At 49.4% G+C, this 17,526-nt stretch overlaps 1 protein-coding gene across 1 annotated transcript in view; it reads left to right on the top strand.

The window, feature by feature from the left end:
- Spsb4 (splA/ryanodine receptor domain and SOCS box containing 4) overlaps positions 1 to 17,526 on the top strand; it is a 73,233-nt gene that overhangs the window by 12,801 nt on the left and 42,906 nt on the right. The window contains exon 2 of the mRNA NM_001106849.2: positions 7,640 to 8,486. Coding sequence (NP_001100319.1) covers positions 7,793 to 8,486 — 694 coding nt within the window. The 5' untranslated portion in view covers positions 7,640 to 7,792. The remainder of the gene's footprint in view (positions 1 to 7,639; positions 8,487 to 17,526) is intronic.

Below are 17,526 nucleotides of genomic sequence, written 5' to 3'. Positions count from 1 at the left end.
ATTGTTCAACTGTTTTTGCCTACAGTCCCTTTTTTTGTTCCAGTGTCTCAGCCAGGGAACCCATGTTCTCTGTGGTCCTTATGCCTCCTTGGGTTCCTTTGAACTGTCACAGTCTCTTGACCCTTTCTTGTTGTTAGTGACCTTGACAGTCGGAGGGAGTGCTGTTGGGTATTTCTGGGCCTCCAACCTCCCAACTGTTTTTTGCTCCGTTATCCTTATGATTAGAATGTGCTTCTGTGTCTAGGGAAGAGGGAACCACAGAGAAAGTGCCACTTCACTATGTACATCGAGGCCACTGTGGTAGGCGTGTGTAATAGGTCATAATGGTTGCTAGAAAGTGTGGCATGATTAAGTTGGGTTAGTTATCTGTTACTGCCTTACTTCTAATTTTGTGACAGCTAGTCACCCTCTTCACAAAAAAGAACCAGTGCTTGGATTTTTCTTTTATTTATGCTGTTTTTCTACCTAATTGTGCTTAGTTTATGAATTTTCATTTTAAGAAGTTGATCAATGTGGGGTCCAGTGAGATGGCTCATCCAGGAGGTAGAGGTACATTGCCACCATGCCTGATGACCCGAGTCCAATCCCGGGGTCCATGTGGTACAAGGAGAGAATTGATCCCCTTAAGTTGCCCTCTGATCTCTACATGTGCACCTTGGTGTGCACGCCCCTCACCCCAAAATAAAGGAGCAAATGTTTAGAAATATTGTCAACGTGAGCACATTACCTATGGTTTCCTCTCAGCCCGCAGATTTAATACGTGGACTTTTGTTACTTTCTCGATATCAGGGATCTGTCTGCAGACATTTAAAATCCGAATTGTTTAAAGAAAATGTAAAGACTGCTCAGTGATCAGATTTCGTGATGTCTGTTTTAGTGATTTGCCCCCTCCTCCCCCATTGCCAGCTCCTGTGTTATATTCACTCTTTACTTGTAGCCTAATATGCAGGGAAGGTTCTTGATGGTTCCGTGAACGCCAGAAAGAACAACCGCGTTTTTGCCGCTGAGGCGCAGGCCCCGGAACGCACACCGGTTGAATCTAGCATATTCATTGCGTGCACATTGCCTTTTCATCGTCTGCGTTCTACTCGGTTAGCTGATCCCGGCGTGAGCGGGAGTTGAGACTTACAGTCACCTGTCCCGCAGCCCCTCCAGCTTTCGCCCTGAATTATGGGCTCCATCGGACGCGTTTGATCTTCAGCCGTGGACCACGGTTTTTATTACTGCCAAGTACTCTCCTTCGCTTCATTCAAGATTTCGGCCTTGAAATCCGCTTTGCTCGCCACACGCTAAGGTTCTTAGGTGTGAATTTGCACTCGGCTTTGGCTATGTGTCTCTGTCCTTCATTGTTCCCCGGCGCTGGCTCACTTTGCTTTGGGCCGGCCCTCGTGTGGTTGGGAATTTTGTCTTGTTCCCGGTTTTTAGTCTTTGCTTACAAGCACATTGTTATGGCTACTACTGCAGTCTCTGTTTTACTATCCTGTCTTAGGTCTTAACGTCTTCTTGCTCCAATCGCTTCTTAAAACAAAGCCCTCGGGGACCGGGTCTGTTTTACTTTGTGCTGCCTTCCTTCTGACAGTTTAGAAGGTTTGTGTTTTATTGTTAGCTGTGGAAGTTATCTTTAGAATAACTATGTAGAATGAATTTAATCTTTTGTTTAGACTGTCTGCCTTCTAAAATGAGTAACTGCAAAGATAGTTTGCCGATTCCATCGCGGTTTCTATCTGCCTCACGGCAGCTGTTTTAAACGGCAGCTTTTCTTGATTTGCCCTTTTTCCTTCTTCTTTCTCCTTTGTTTCTCTGACAGCATCTTAAACTTTTAAAAATGGCATTTACTTACTTTGTGTTTGTGGGGTGGGCGGAAGGGTGAGTGCGGGGTGCCGGAGGGGTGTGGTGCGCGTGTAGAGGTCAGAGAACAACTTGGGAATTGGTTCCCTCCTTCCACCTCATGCATCTTGGGATCAAACTCAGGTCTGCAGACCAGCACCTGACTAGCTGAGCTGTCCCCTCAGCCTTGCAGCAGCAGCACCTTAACTCCAGTCAGTAATGGTTCCTTCTGATAGGTGCGTAGTCTCAGATCAGGATTTTGCAGACAGTATGTGCGAGGGGTGCTGGAAATCACGCAAGGAGCACAGGGTCGCTCTGTGGCTCACGGAACGAGTTTCCGGGGCCATGATTTCTTTTAGCAGTTGCTTCTTTTCAGTCAACAGAGAGCTGTGGCTGTAGGCTTCTCTCGGCTGTGTGCTTTCCCCCTTCCTAGCCTCCTGGACACTCGGCTGCCTGTGAAGAGGGCCGGTTTTGCTTTCCTATTACCCTGCCTTCGAATTCCCTGAGAAGCCAAAGGCAGGTCCTGACTCCAGGCTGCGTATCCTCTTCCCAATGCCCTTGACTAGACCATTGGACCTTCCTTCAGGAATCCCAGCTGCTGGCCTGCTCTGCAGGCTTTCCCCAAGCCCTGACCTGTGAGGTGCCTTCTGGAGGTGTTTTTTGGACTGGCTTTGATCTTTGCTGCTCTGGGCTGCCTCTGGCTGTGTTTGGCAGCCTTCCCCCATAAGCTGTGGTTTGGGTTACAAATGTGTCCAGTTTTGCTGAAGAGGGCGCTTGCATTTCTAGTTCTCTTTCTCCTTGATTTTTTGGGTGATTTTCAAGTAAAAACTTTATTCTGCCACTTTTAAACTGTCTAATGTGGGTTTTTTGTTTTGTTTTGTTTTTTTGTTTTTTTTGTTTGTTTGTTTTTTTGTGATCTAATATTCTCTCAGATCAAACATCATCCAGAACATTCCAGCTGAAACAGAGTCTTGACAACAGAAAGTGGAGAACAGGGGAGTTGAGGACTGGAGGGCAAAGAAGAATGTATCCATGCTGTGTGTCAGCGGGGGTCCTTCCTTGCCTTTTAGACTTTGGTTGGGGTGTACTCCTGTCAGGGTGGTGTATTGCTAGACTTTCCTGTCTGACAAAACACCTGAGAAAACAACCCAAGGAGAGAAGGATTTGTTTTGGCTCATAGTCTCGGAGTTTCAGTTCATGGTGGCAGAGAGGATGTGCCCGAGGAGGGCCAATCAGAACTGAGGCCAGAGGCACGTGGAGAATGCCTGCAGTAGCACCGGATATGCACCTGACAATCTCCCTGGCTTTCCTCAATCCAATTAAATGGGTACTCAAGATTATCATGGGGCTGGGGAGATGGTTCAGGTAGTGTTTGCAGTGCAAATAAGGACCTGGGCTTGATCCCCTGAAGCTACGTTGGAAAAAGCCATGGTTTGCACTTCTAATGCCCGCCCTGGAAAGGTGAAAATAGATGATGGATGCCTGGGGTTTTGCTGGTCAGCTAGCTTAGCCTAATCAGTGAGTTCCAGGTCAGTGAGAGGCCCTTATTAAAAAGAAAAAGGCAGACAGCATCTGAGGAGCATAGTCCAGGTTGACCTCTGGCTTACTTACACACATAGATGCACCTGTACCTGCGCACGGACCCGAAAGAGTTAATTTAACTATCAAAACTTCACCTCTTACCAATAATATGGCAAGCCACAACATTTCACCTCTGGTGCCCAAAAGGTTCAGCTCTCTCTTGTAATGTCTTAAAATGTGTAGAGTCCATCTTGTGTATCCCCAAAGTCCCCGCAGTGGCTTCACTGTTTAAATCCAAATTATTCTCTGAATAATTATTCTCCATCCTCACATTCGGACCAGAGCCTCGGCAAAATCAGAAACAAGTCACATACTTCGAAGATAAGATGAGACTAAACATCCCCCATTTCAACAGACGGCGTGGGGGGAGTAGAAAGAATGGAGGAACCAAATCGAGACTGAAACCTCTTAGGGCAAACACGGGGCACAAGGCGTCGGCTCTGAAAGGCCCCAGCAGCCTTGGTCCTCTGTCCTTGTAGCCTGCAGATCACCTGGCCTCTCTGTTGCAGGCATCTTGCCTTCCTGTCGTCTTTGACTTCACCTTCCCAGTTTTACGCATCACCCGTTGGGAGGAATCACTTGGCTTCTCCTGGGATTCCCTTGCCTGCAGGGAAACCACATCTGTCGCAGGCTGTCTGGCCACCTAGGCCTTCCTTTGTAATCTAGGTTTAAGCCTTCGTGATGCAATAGTTCTTGTGTTCCTCATGCCAGCAAAACCAGCATAATGGATAATGCTGGCATTTGCCACCTCCTTCAGCAATGGCTGAGCATCTTGGACCGTGGATGAAATGGTTCCTGAGTGCTTTGATGGTTGAAAGCAAGGACTATTTCCTGGGTACCTGATGCAGGCAGGGTATCCTGGAGTTATCCTCTTGGGGCAGAGTCTTTCAAACAAATGAAAACCTTCACACTCTTGAGTCAATACCCGGGATACTCTTGAAGCGTCTCTTCTGTCGTGCTGATATCCTTCTGTGATGACTCTAATCTGACGCTTCTCACCTTGGGTGGTGGTCGAATGACCCTTTCGCAGAGGCCGTATATCTGATATCCTGCATATCAGATATTTACAGTATGATTCATAACGGTAGCAAAGTTACAGTTATGGAGTAGCAGTGATAATAATTTTATGGTTGGGCGTCAGCACCACATGAGGAGCTGTATTAAAAGGTGGCAGCCTTAGGAAGGTTGGGAACCACTGCTCTAATGTCTTTAGAGGCCCTACTTTTTTTTTTTTTTTTTGTTCTTTTTTTTTTCGGAGCTGGGGACCGAACCCAGGGCCTTGCGCTTCCTAGGCAAGCGCTCTACCACTGAGCTAAGTCCCCAACCCGAGGCCCTACTTTTATTGTGTCTGTATTTGTTACTTTTCTTGTTGCTGTGGCAACCCTGACAAATGCAACTTAAGGAAGGAAAGGCTTTGGTTCAACTGGGTGGAGAAAGTCAAAGTTAGGACTGTTAGGCAGGTGGCCGCATTGCAGCCACTGTGAGAGACGGGTGAGGGATGAGTGTGACCCAGCTCATCTTCTCCTCAGTCAGCCCAGGGTCCAGCTCATGAAATAGCACTGCCCACATTTTAGAGTGAATCTTCCTACGTAGGCCAGGCCGGAAACTGCCCCCTACAGCATAAACAGAGGTTGATCTCCTAGGCAATTATAGATCTTGCTAAGTTGACAATCAGTATTAACCATAGAAGCATCTTTTAATTAATTCATTAATTAATTAACATCCCCAAATGCTGCCCACAGAGTCTCTACCCCACCCCCCTTTTCTTTGACTTTGAGAGGGTGATGCCCTCCTGGGTATCCTCCAACCCTGGCACATCAGGTCTCTACAGGATTAGGAACATCTTTTCCTACTGAGTCAGGAAAAGGCAGTCCTCTGTTACATATGTGCTGGGGGTCTTGGTTCAACCCATGTATGCTCTCTGGTTGGTGGCTCAGTCTCTGGAAGCTCCAGGGGTCTGTCCAGGTTAGTTGACACTGTTGGTCTTCCTGTTGGGTTGTTTCCCCCTTCCCGGCCTTCAGTCCTCCCCCCAACTCTTCCATAAGGGTCCCCGACCTCCGTCCAATGTTTGGCTGTAAGTATCTGCATCTGTTTCAGTCAGCTGCTGGATGGAGCCTCTCAGAGGACAGTCATGCGAGGCTTCTGTCTGTAGACACAGCAGGGTATGGTTAATAGTGTTAGGCATGGGTCTCAAGTCGGGCCGGTTACTGGTTGGCCAATCCTTCAGTCTCTGCTCCATCTCTGTCCCTGCATTCCTTTTAGGACAAATTTTGGATCACAAGTTTTGTGGGTGGGTTGATCCTTATCCTTCCATTGGGGGTTCTGCCTGGCTACAGGAGGTAACCTCTGGTACTTTCTTTTATGGACAAACCTGAAGTGTTTGAATCATCCCATTGTGTATTTTGCCCCTAGAACTCACTGTAAATATGGCTGAAAGATCCAAACACAGCCGCAGCCTGAACACTGGACCGCTCTAAGAAGCCCTCCCTCAAAATAGTTCTTTCTTTAAATTCAGCTTCTGTGAGGTCTCGGACACAGACAAATGTGTACACCTTCTTTTCCAGAAGTTAACACAAATGGCCTTGGTCCAGTTCCCATGAGACATTGCTTCTGCCTGGACTGACTGTTGGTTGGCATTCCTATGAGAATCCTAGTCTCCTGTGGTCGTCTCAGAATCACCCATTAAAGCTGTGCTTACAGCATTCTAGATTTTCTCTAGCTGGCTTCTCCGAGCTTTTCTGAATTCTCCCTCCAAATCAGTTCTGTTGTTCTATACCCTGTGGTCATGTATAGTCACGGCACCAACTGCATCAGTTCCTGGTTTATTTGGACCTTTTGTGCCGTGACAAAATGCCTGACAAAAATGACCTGAAGGAAAAAGGATTTATTTTCCTCGCAATTGCAGAGATTTCTGATCATCACAACGAAGAGAGCGTGGCCCAGCATAGTAGCCCACATCATGACAATGGTGGCCAGGGGAGTCTTGGGGAAAGAAAACATGCCTACAGTGGGAGGTCTCTCCCTCTCTGTCCTAGCAGATATACTTAGAGGTGAGCCATATTGGTCTCATAGGCGCTTCTTAAGTTGACAAGATTAGCTAACAGGAAGTCGTGGATTGGCAAGACAGCATCCTGATTCATTTGTCTTGAGGAAGTTGTTCTGAGCCAAGCAGCTCTCAGACTAAGGAAGAGGAAGGCACACACCTGTCCTCTGCCAGCAGTGGGTGTCAAATGGGGCAAGCTCAACCTCTTTCCCCCTACTGAGGGCCATCTAAGCACCCATGCTCCCTGGAGTCTGGCTGGCCTTCCGGTGGTTCCTCCCCCTCCTGGAAAACCGTCATCCTGCATTAAGGGATGCTCACTGGGATAAATGTTTTCAGTGATGTGTGTATACCCAGGGAAAGCGCTGGTGCAGCCGAGGGAAATAATTCCATGTGGGATGCCCAGAGAACAAAGCCAAGAGGACACCTGCCTCCAGCGTCCTCCATCTCAGTTTGACAGCATCTTTTCATCTTGCAGCATCATTATCTTATACCACCGGAGGGAGCTGGTTTATCCCATCTTACAGAGAAGGAGAGTGGAGTCCAAGAGAGGCCTAAAGTAACGAGGGATTTGGAACAGGGCTGTCTGGCTCCCCAGTTTGGAATGGCCAATTCTTGTTTCCCCTTTGTCATTTATTTTCCTGGGGCAGCAACACAGGAAAGGATGTTGGCATCTTTGTCCCTGGGTGACCCTGCTGGATACTTGCTCTGTGTCTTGTTTCCCAAACCTGGTTCCATTTTAAGATTTTATTTTTTTTAAAGCTCAAGGCAACTGGAGCGCCAGACCCATGAGCCACACCCTAATGCGTTTGGCATCTTGCCTCAGCACTGCCACTGCTTGGGGTCAGCTCTTTTTGTAACAGTGATTTCCAGTGGTTGCTCTGGTGCCAAGAACAGGCCGGGAGTGGAGGACCTTGGTTTGACGGCGTCTCAGTCATTTATTACCTGTGAGACTAGCTAATCACTGGCCTCTGTGAGATTTAGGTGAACGGGGAAACCTTAATCATTGAGGACAGTGCCTGCCGTATCTCATATACTTGGAAAGTACGAGATCTGAAGTATCATTAATTATTATGTGCATTAATTATCATATTTGCAAAAGGACCCTACCAAGGCCTGGGCATAAATGCAGGAATGAATAGTTGGCTGTTGATCCTTCTATCATAACCTGTGCCCTTTGCTTCCTTCTAGGAGCTTGGGCCCTTGCCACAGCCCAGCAGAGGCTGTAGAGAACAACCGTCAGAAAGTCTGGTTCCCAGCCCCAGGGTCCATCCCTGGATACCAGGAGTGGAAGCTTCTGCGAGGTAGCAGTGGCCAGCAGCGGTCCCCTCCCCATAGTGAACCATGGGTCAGAAGCTCTCTGGGAGCCTCAAGTCTGTGGAGGTGCGAGAGCCAGCGCTTCGGCCAGCCAAGCGGGAGCTCCGAGGCTTAGAGCCTGGGCGGCCAGCACGGCTAGACCAGCTGCTAGACATGCCTGCAGCGGGCTTGGCTGTACAGCTGAGACACGCGTGGAACCCTGAGGACCGATCCCTCAATGTCTTCGTAAAGGATGACGACCGCCTCACCTTCCACCGACACCCGGTAGCCCAGAGCACAGATGGCATCCGAGGCAAGGTTGGCCATGCCCGGGGTCTGCATGCATGGCAGATCCATTGGCCAGCTAGGCAGCGGGGTACCCACGCTGTGGTGGGCGTGGCCACAGCCCGTGCCCCTTTGCACTCTGTGGGTTACACCGCACTGGTAGGCAGTGACTCCGAGTCGTGGGGCTGGGACCTGGGTCGTAGCCGCCTCTACCACGACGGCAAGAACCGGCCTGGGGTGGCATACCCTGCCTTCCTGGGGCCAGATGAGGCCTTTGCTCTGCCGGATTCCTTATTGGTTGTATTGGACATGGATGAGGGCACGCTCAGCTTCATCGTGGATGGCCAGTACTTGGGCGTGGCATTCCGTGGCCTCAAGGGCAAGAAACTATACCCGGTGGTGAGTGCTGTATGGGGTCACTGCGAAGTCACCATGCGCTACATCAATGGCCTTGACCGTAAGTGTCCTAGCCTAGGTGGCAAGGGGTGCAGAGGTGTCCTGCCTGGGGAAAGCTGGGATGAGGGGAAGCAGAACAGGCAAAACAATTAACAGTTGGGAAGTCCTGGAGTTTACTGCAGGGGTGAGGGCGTGGTTTTGAATTCTGACTTCTTAGAAGGCTTGAAGTTTGGGGACTGTACCTCAATTTTCCCATCTACTAGTGGCACGGTGGTCATAATCTAACTCAGGGCACTCAGGAGGGTCACGTAGGATGTGTGTGCTTAGAACAGTAAGGGCACTTGATAATGACCGTGAGTGCTGAAGACTTTTTTTATGAAAGGACCCAACCTGGTCAGGGCTGGAGAGTGTCGCCATTGTCCCAGTCCCTGGGTGGGAGACCAGCTATCAAAGAAGATGTAGTGTTAGCAACTGTGTCATTTATTGCCACCTACTGTATGCAGGTCTGACCACCCAAATGCCAGCTCCTTCCAGAAGCTGTGAAATGAGGTAAACTGACTGTAGCTGGATGGAAGTAAAGCCCTGGGTGATAGAATCTTGCCATCTTTCCAGACAACCAGAAATCTAGATTGCAAGAGCTGTCCCAGCAGCTCTACTGTGTAGTTGAAGTCAGTCCTCTGGTGGTGTGTTGGGTTTCACCCCGGCCACATGAAGTCCTTCTTTCCTCAAAATGCATGACCTCCGAGGCAGTTTAAAAGTCACAGTAACAAACTTGCTGGAGGAGGACCGGCAGCCCCCGGGAAAGGCACGAATGACCGCATGGTCCAACTTGAATCCCAACCCGATGTCTGGCTCGCTCACTCATACATACTAGCTATTGTGGTTTGAACGGGAAACATCCCCCACGGGTTCCATGTCTGAACACTCAGTACCCAGCTGATATGGGGGGTTATAGAACCTTCAGGAAGCAGAGCCTTGTAGGGGGAAGTGGGTTATTGGCTGGATGGATCCTGAGTTCTGATAGCCTAGCTTCACCTTAGGTCAGCTTTTTCTCTGCTTTCTGACTGCAGCTATCATGTGACCGGCTGCTTCCCACTCCCACTGTTAATTATACTTACCTTAGCATGGGGACAATATCCCTCTTATCCCTTCTCAAACCCAAGCCAAGGTGAGCCCATTGTTACCGGTTCCTTTTAACTGACCAGGTGCTTTGTCACAGCAGTGAGAAAAGTCACGAATGTCCTTGTCCTCCAACCCCCATCTTCAGACTTCTCCCACACACCTTCCAACACGTACAGAGTCGAGAGTTTGGAGCCCCAATTCCAGGGTTCGTTTTAAATGGGAGATACAATTGCCAGCCAGTGTGGCTGATTCCAGACCCCTTTCTCTTTTTGAGAGAGAGAAAACAGAAACAAACAGACAGACCATAAAAAGCAAAAACAAACAAACAAAAACCAAACAAACAAGAAAAAAAAACCAACTGGAAGCGTAGAGCTCTAGAACCATAAGCACCACCACCACCCCTTCCCCCTCCGGGCCGCTTGCCTCTGAGACTGAGCATTTCCCCATGCTTCCAACTGAAGTTGAGAACCCCAGAGGAACACTCCAGAAAAAAGAAGCGGCAGGCAAGGTTCGACTCGTGTAAAATTTGTGTTTGCCTGAGCAAAATGTGCACTGACGGTTTTCAAGGGTGGCAGGCAAACACAAAAATGGCTGGAGCTCCCAACAGGAGTATAATCGGCGGCATTTTTACCAGTGCTTGTTTCTGGGGTTGTTGGTGGAATGGTGCTCCATTTTCTGTTTAACTGTTATACCCTGGAGCAGAGGAGTCTGCCCTGCAGGGTGATTCTATCATCATGGTGCCTTGTGGCAAATGTCCGAATCCTCTTAGACGTGGTGAGGCAAACAAAGGCAGCAGTGAGCACTCTGGTCCAGCCCGGAAGTCTACTGCTGGGGTTCATTCCGGCTTGCACCGTAGCTTGGGAGACTGTGTCCTGCACCTCTGTACATCCCCCACACACAGCAGTTCTGGGTCTCGGGAGAGTCACTCTAATTCCCCAAGACCCACACTATTCATCTGTAAAGTGGGACATCAGTTTCCTTTCTTAGTTTGAATGTTAGCCTCCATGTGGTGATGTGGTAGACAGGACTAAATGACATTGACAGCCAGGGCTGGGGGAAGGGGGAGGGACGCAAAAGCCTAAAGAAAGAACACTTCCTTTTGGTTATTGATCCGCTCCAATCTAACTGCTTGGTCTTCAACAACTAAGGCCCTATCATGCTGTCCCTGTGGCTGTTAGAGTCCGAGATCTCCGGCACTGCTGAAGGAGGCTGGGTGGGAAAGGCAGTTGTGTTTGATGCGTTTCGACCTCATGGGTGGGTCCTGTGGATGGTTTCTTCCTCCTCGAATGGATTGGCTGGGCTTGGCAGAATCTGGAGCAGGATTCAGGAGGTGGAGGAGAGTGGGAGTAGTGACTGTGTTAGTGGAGTAAGATGTCACAATGCAAGCCTGTGGCATCTCCTATTTGATGACAGGGTCAGTTTGTCTGATCTGGTGCTGGGCTGCTCTCCAGACAAGAGTGGTATCATGTAGGGTAGGCAGAGGTACGATGGCAGAGAGGGGTAGCTCAGCTTGGGACCAGCTCTGACTACGGTAGGACGTAGCCATACAGGACATAGAGGACTGGGTGGTGATTGCAAAAGGGCTATGCAGTATATGTAGAGGGTGACCTGAGACAAATTCCACTGTGGATTCCAGGGAGGGAAATAACTTGGCCCTGGAAAGTCCCTGGGTAGGATATACAGCCCAAGGTGAAGATCTGTGGGTTGAAAGAATTCTGAGCCTTTGTTGATTGTGGACATGATAACCTGACTGGGGTTAAGGAATTGGATTGTAAGCATCATCAGGAATTAAAAAATGGCCCCATGGGGTTATGTCCCTAAAAGGTCTCCTTCCTCAAAGCCTCAGTGTCCCCTCTTCAGCTTGGGGTAATCCGGCACCCCAGCATTGAGCAGATGTTCAGTAGTTAAAACCTATCCCAGTAATTACCCAGTTGAGCTGAGGGAGGTTCTCAGGGTCTTGAATAGAACAAAGAGTGGCCTTTGTACAGCGTTTTCCTTTAATGCAGTGGATGTTGTTAATAGATTACTGTTTTTCAATTTATGATTTTTTATGACTGTAAAAGCAAGCCATAAAAGGTCTTACCACACCGAACTCTGCAGCACACGCTTGATAGGACAAGAGCGTCCTGGCCAGGCAATTTCCTCTTGCAAATGCTTGATGCCCTGGTACCCCTTGTGAATGGAATTGATCTTTTGCTACACCGTGGAGTATATAGCCTAGTGTGTGGGAGTTTACAGCAAAGACCTGCAGGATGCCTAAGGGGTGTAGCTGATGAGATAAATACAGCCAATTCAGTAACGTCACCAGGCTGTGTGTCTCAGTTGTCTAGGGCCAGCCTAATATTAGCAATAACAATAGCTATTATATATGTTTAAATGTTTATTTAATTTAAATATATATAATATTCAAGTATATTTATATTTATATAAGTATATTTATATTTATAGTATTAATAATACTAGTTAGAAATACCTCATTATTCTGGGCTCTTTTCTAATCCCTTTATAAAATTAATCATCAGACTTAAAAGAGCTTAAGCATGTTGCTCAAAGTCTCACAACTCATTGCCGAGGAGCCTGGATGCAGGCTGAGACGAATCGTACGAGATGCTTGTGGGGAGCCTAGCAAAGAAGGCAGCGGAAGACAGCTCAGGGGAGTCGGGGCCACCTGACTGTGTGGCCCTCTGGTGAACTTAGCTGAGATCCTGCCATCCTGTCTGGTGCTTTCTCTCCTTCGACTGCTTCTTTCCCAGCCTTCAAGGAACTCGGCAGAAGACGCTGGAAAGCTAGGCCGAGTGCAGAGTACAGCTCTGCCGCTGGCTGCTGGAATCAGGCACTTCTCACGGCGCAGGCCGTGTCACGGAAGCTGCCCCGTGATGCTCACCCTTGGGGTATGCCCTGGCTACTGTCTGGGATTGCTCCCTAGCCTGAAGCCTCCTCTTTCCACATGCTGGTGGCCGGTTGCTGACAGAAGAGTGTTTTACTCGGATGTTTGGTTTGTGCTGTTTCAGGGGTGTTCTGCACAGAGGGCCCCTTGATGCTCAGGACCGACGTTTGGTTGGAGGATAGGAGCTCAGGTGTGATATCCTGGGACTAGCTGGCTGTGAGGCCTCGTCCACCTGTGCCAAGCAGAAGGAGCTATATTTCCAGACACCATTCCTAGATGGTTTAATCGATCTGCCAACAAGAATTTATTGGTGCAGCGGTGCAGTGGAGGAGGCTGGCAGCTGGCCAGGGCTTCTGGTATGGAGGGGGGGGGCCAGAGAGGTTTTCCACAGGATGACTGCAAGGACACCCTCCCCTTGTCAGATGGTGTTCCTGCTCCGTGTCGAGCCTACCGCCTTCCTGCTCGACACTCACGAGTATTGTGTGGGCAGTGAGGTCCTCCCAACTTCCTTAATGACTGGATGCGGCTCCTCCAGCAAGGTCCGTGTCTGACCTCTCCATCCTCTATCAGTTGGCCATCCCAGCTCATTGCCAACCAGAGAGACCCTGTCTCTGCACCAGCGGCGAGGATCCCAGACCTCACTCAGTGGGGTCGTTCTCTTGGCTCACTCAGGCAGGGAGACCTTTGTGACAAGTGGAAAAAGTCAGGAGTGAACACATGCATGGCCCCTTTTAGTAGATAAAGATGGAGATTGGTTAACTGCTGTTCACCATGCAGAGTGCATCCAAGCACCCCCACCGCCTTCCCCGGTCCCCAGCCCCCTCCCATCCTTGTCACCAGCCACCATCAGCAGTTTCTGGTGTATCCTTCCAGAAATATTTGCGACAGGGAATTTTTAGATCACACTGTAAGCAGAGCTCTGCTTCAGGCTTCCTCCCCCACCTTAATGGATCTTGGCAATTGTTTAAGTATCGGTTACGGTAGAGTGGGCTCATTTCTTATTAACAGTTGTGTGTATTTTCATAGTATGGTTGTCTCATAATTTAATTATTCAAATCCCTATTTTGGTACAGCCAGGCAGTTTCCTGTAAGAATAAACCTTTAATCTTCATTTGAACTTCATTTATTTCCCCTTCCCACTGTTTAAGGTTCCCCAAGCCTCAGTTTTGCCATCTGTGCAGTGGGATAGTTAGAAGACTGTGCCAAGGGCTGTTGAAGTGATGCAAACATGAAGTCCAGCCCGGCACATGGGTGGCCCACTGCAGGTATCCCCATGGCAACTGCCACCACACTTTCAAATTTCCCATCATCCCACTGAGCTCATCTCAGGCACCCAGTGAGCCCTGTAGATGACTCAGTTTCCAGTTGACAGTACAGTAGAGTTGCATGGCTGTGATGCTGAGAAGGCCGTCGACATCTTTTTGCACTGAGATAACCGTAGCCGTCCAGTCCAGCCAATCCAGACGTAGGATGTACCATAAGAAGCTGGCTTCCTTGCCTACGCGGAATAGACCACGGTTTGCGTGTTTTGTGGTAGTGCTGCTGCAGAAGGAGCTGACTCTGAAATGGAGACTAATCTAGCCTTCCTGTCTACCCGTCCTAAAAGCACCCTGTGGAAAAGCACACAGTAGGTGCTCCATAGTAGGACCTGCACCTTAGTCTTCATGGTCGCACCCATGCATAGGCTACACAGTAGGTGCACAGTAAACACCCATGAAGGCATTGGCCTCTCACTGCCTGAATAGTTTTTCTTTTTTTCTTTCGCAGCAGGGACTGTGAAAGTCACAGTTGGCCAGAGAGCTGCCAGAGATCACTGCCCACCCTCTTGCAGTGTGACCCGAGCATGACCCGTCTCTTGCTTTTCATTGTGTGCTTTGCCTAGCACATCTGTCCCCACATTCAGACCAGCTGGGGGCTGTGTGATAGGCCAGGCAGCTCCATTCAGGACCCTGCCATTCAGAAACTGGACCCCTACCTTTTATTCTGCATAAAAAGGGACAGATTTTCAGCTGAGAAAGAGCCTTACACAGCTGTCACAGCCCTGCTTTGAGGGAATTGCCACATTTAATCGTCATGAACGGTCCCACACAGCCCTGTCATCACCAAGGGCTTTGACATGTAGATTCCAGTATCTGAAATCAGGGAGGGACTGATGTCACTCTAAATGTCACTCTGGGCGAGTATGAGTATAGTCTGGAGATAGAGCTGGCCTCAGGATCCCCTGGCACCCTGGGGTCTGGGTCTCTCTACCTAGCTGTCACCTGAGGAAGTCATTTTAACTCTGAGCTCAGTTTGTTCATCTGAGGAGAAATTTATTCTGCCGTGAGGTGTTGGAACCATTAATGATGTATCAAAAGTGACCTGTCTAGTTCCAGGCACACAGCAGGGACTCACAAAATAGACACAAAACTAGTTCGGCCTATTAGTGTTCCATAGATTGGAAGAGTGCTGTGTGGACAATTGCTGTTGGTAAAGTTTGGTCCACACTGAAATCAGAGGGATTTCACACAAGGGACGATGCTGGCATTTGGAGGTTTTAGGATATGCAGTGGAAGTTCCACCAGCGGGGTTCAGAGGCCATTTCATCACAGATGAGCTGGATGTGTTCGACCTTCTCCGGGAGCCATTTCAAAGGTCTCCCTGCGAGCCTTGTCAAGTGTTTCTCTGGCAGGTATAGCTCCTGGTGGTGACTTGCCTGGGGAACATGTACTCAGCAAGGGCATGCCGACAAATGGCGCCTCTCCTGCTGTGGGCCATGTGTGTACCTATCAGGAGGAGGTGATAGGCGGACAGACCAGCTACTGTTGGACATCTGTGGGGGAAAAGGGAGGAGGCATAGTGTCTCCAAGCATTAGGGTGAGAAGACGAGGGTTCCTGTAGCCACACTGTACAGGCAGTTATGGGATGATCCAGAGAGTGGGAGGACTTGCCAAGGTCGCTTACCAGTGAGCAGTGAGCCACAGTCGAAGCCCAGGCTCCAGAGCCTTTGAAGATGTTCCTGGCAAGAAACGAGAGACTGAATCACCAATGTGGTTCACGGCTCTGTACTGGGAAGTCGGTGTACTATGCAGGATATGGATATGGCAGGCTGGAATGCCAAGATCGGTGAGGACTAGAAGGACCAGGAAGGCTTTGGGGGGAAGCCTTTAGCACAGGGATTTGACGTGCGTCTCCCTTCCTGCTCTTCTGACCACAAATACACACAGGGAGAGATCTTGCTGGATTCCTGGTGAGTCTTCCAGCCAGAGATGCTGCCTAGAGCCTCTGCAGATGCTGGAGCCAGATACTTGGACATGGAACCAACATCCAAACAGTAGGGGAAAGAACCTACTGTATGGGCCACATAGGTATAGCTTTTTTGACTTCAGTGTTTCTCAGAGCCCTCACCAGGGGAGTGACTGTAGGGGTGGCATTTGTCCTGGGGGATCCTTCTACAGAACAGATTATGTGTGACCCTGTAGGTCTGTAGAAGTTCAAGATTCTGCATTTCTAAACAAACTCTGGGCTGATGACAGCGATACTGTATGTTGAAGGTATGGAAAAGAGCAGGAGTCCTCACGATCACATTGTGGCTAGGAAACCCTCACCTCCCATCTACCCCTTCCATGACAGATCCCTGGCTACTCAGGGCTCTGCTTGAGGGCTCATTGAATCTCCATGAAAGCCCCCTTGCCCATCCATGAACGTATTTTGTGCATGGGATGTTGGAGCTCAGGAGATTGAAAAGCCAGCTCAGGGAGGCTGTCTAGTACTTCCTTGGTAATTCACAGACTCGATCCCTGAGGGTCATGTCCAGTCTTCTGTGGCGACAGCTAGGCCGATGCTATAATATGCTCTGATGATACTGAGGTTGGGGTTAGTAGCCTGCACTGCCACAGTCTCCTGTGTTCTCTTAAACCAGGGCCAACCCACTCCACCCATTCTCATGCCATGGCGCTGGTGGCCAATCCGAGTAGGAGGTGCACAGAAAGCAAGGAATGAGCGAGCCTATTTACAGGGGCTGTTTCAGTAAGTGGGGAGAGCTGCAGCCTGCAAGGCTGGCAGCAGCATTTATCTGCCTTCCATTGGGGAGCCAGCTGATTCGTCCTGGCTTGTCCTTTGGTTAAGGCAAGGGGGTGGTTAGCATGAGTTACAGTCTGGCCCAGACACTAATAAGGCTGCTGTCTGAGGCCTTCCATAATTCAAGGGAAGGCTGTGCTGTGTAATGGCCTTCTTCGTCAGATCTTCCGGGACTCGGGGCCTCCTTAATGATTTATTTGCCTAGGATGAAATTAAGCCAAGGCAGTGTGAGCTTGGAAAATACTGCCTTGCTGGCTTTCCCAGTCTATCCTGTTCAGGGGCCATCTTCTATAAATAGAGCTGTGAGAACCCTGCTTTGTGACCTGCCTGCTGGGAGCCCTGACAGGCAAGGGCTGCCCTACCACGGGCCCCCTGAGACCACACCTGGCTAGCACGTGGTCCCCGTCTTCCACCAACTCAGCCTAGAACTCCACTGGGTTACAGTGGGGCATAGAGGTACTAGCAAAGACTTATCTTTGTCCCAGTTTCAATGCTTTAAAAAAAAGGCTATTTTTATGTGTGTGTTTTGCCCACACATATACACATGCATCATTTTCGTGTCTAGTGCCTCCAGAGTTCAGAGGAGTATGTCTGAGCCCATGGAACTGGCGCTGCAGAAGCCTGTGAGCTGCCATGTGGGTACTGGGACCTCTGCAAAAGTAACAAATGCTCCTAGCCTCTGAGCCATCTCTCCAGCACCCAGTACGTGCTTTTGAGTATCTCCATTTGGACCCGGCCTGAGTTTCAGTCCTTGCCCTCTGTTGATGCCTCATCCCATAGTTTCAGAGGGGTGCCCCAGAGCAGAAGCAGATTTGCTTCTGGTGTTTAGTGAGGTGGTGAGGCAGTCCTTAGCCTGAGGCTGGGGCCTTCCTAGCAGGGCTTTGTGGATGGCTGCCACCAGAAGTGAAAGGCTAGAGTCTAAGTTAGGCCATGTGCTAAGAGTCAGATGGAATGTTTGTTTTAAGGCTTGTTTGGAAATCTAGAACCCAGAAGAAGAGCCCAGTTACCTTAGCGGGGATGTGAGTGTAAGAGC

The sequence above is a fragment of the Rattus norvegicus genome, chromosome 8, assembly GCF_036323735.1.
Source record: "Rattus norvegicus strain BN/NHsdMcwi chromosome 8, GRCr8, whole genome shotgun sequence".
NCBI classification, from domain to species: Eukaryota; Metazoa; Chordata; class Mammalia; order Rodentia; family Muridae; genus Rattus; species Rattus norvegicus.
This window is presented reverse-complemented; position numbering and strand designations above follow the sequence as displayed.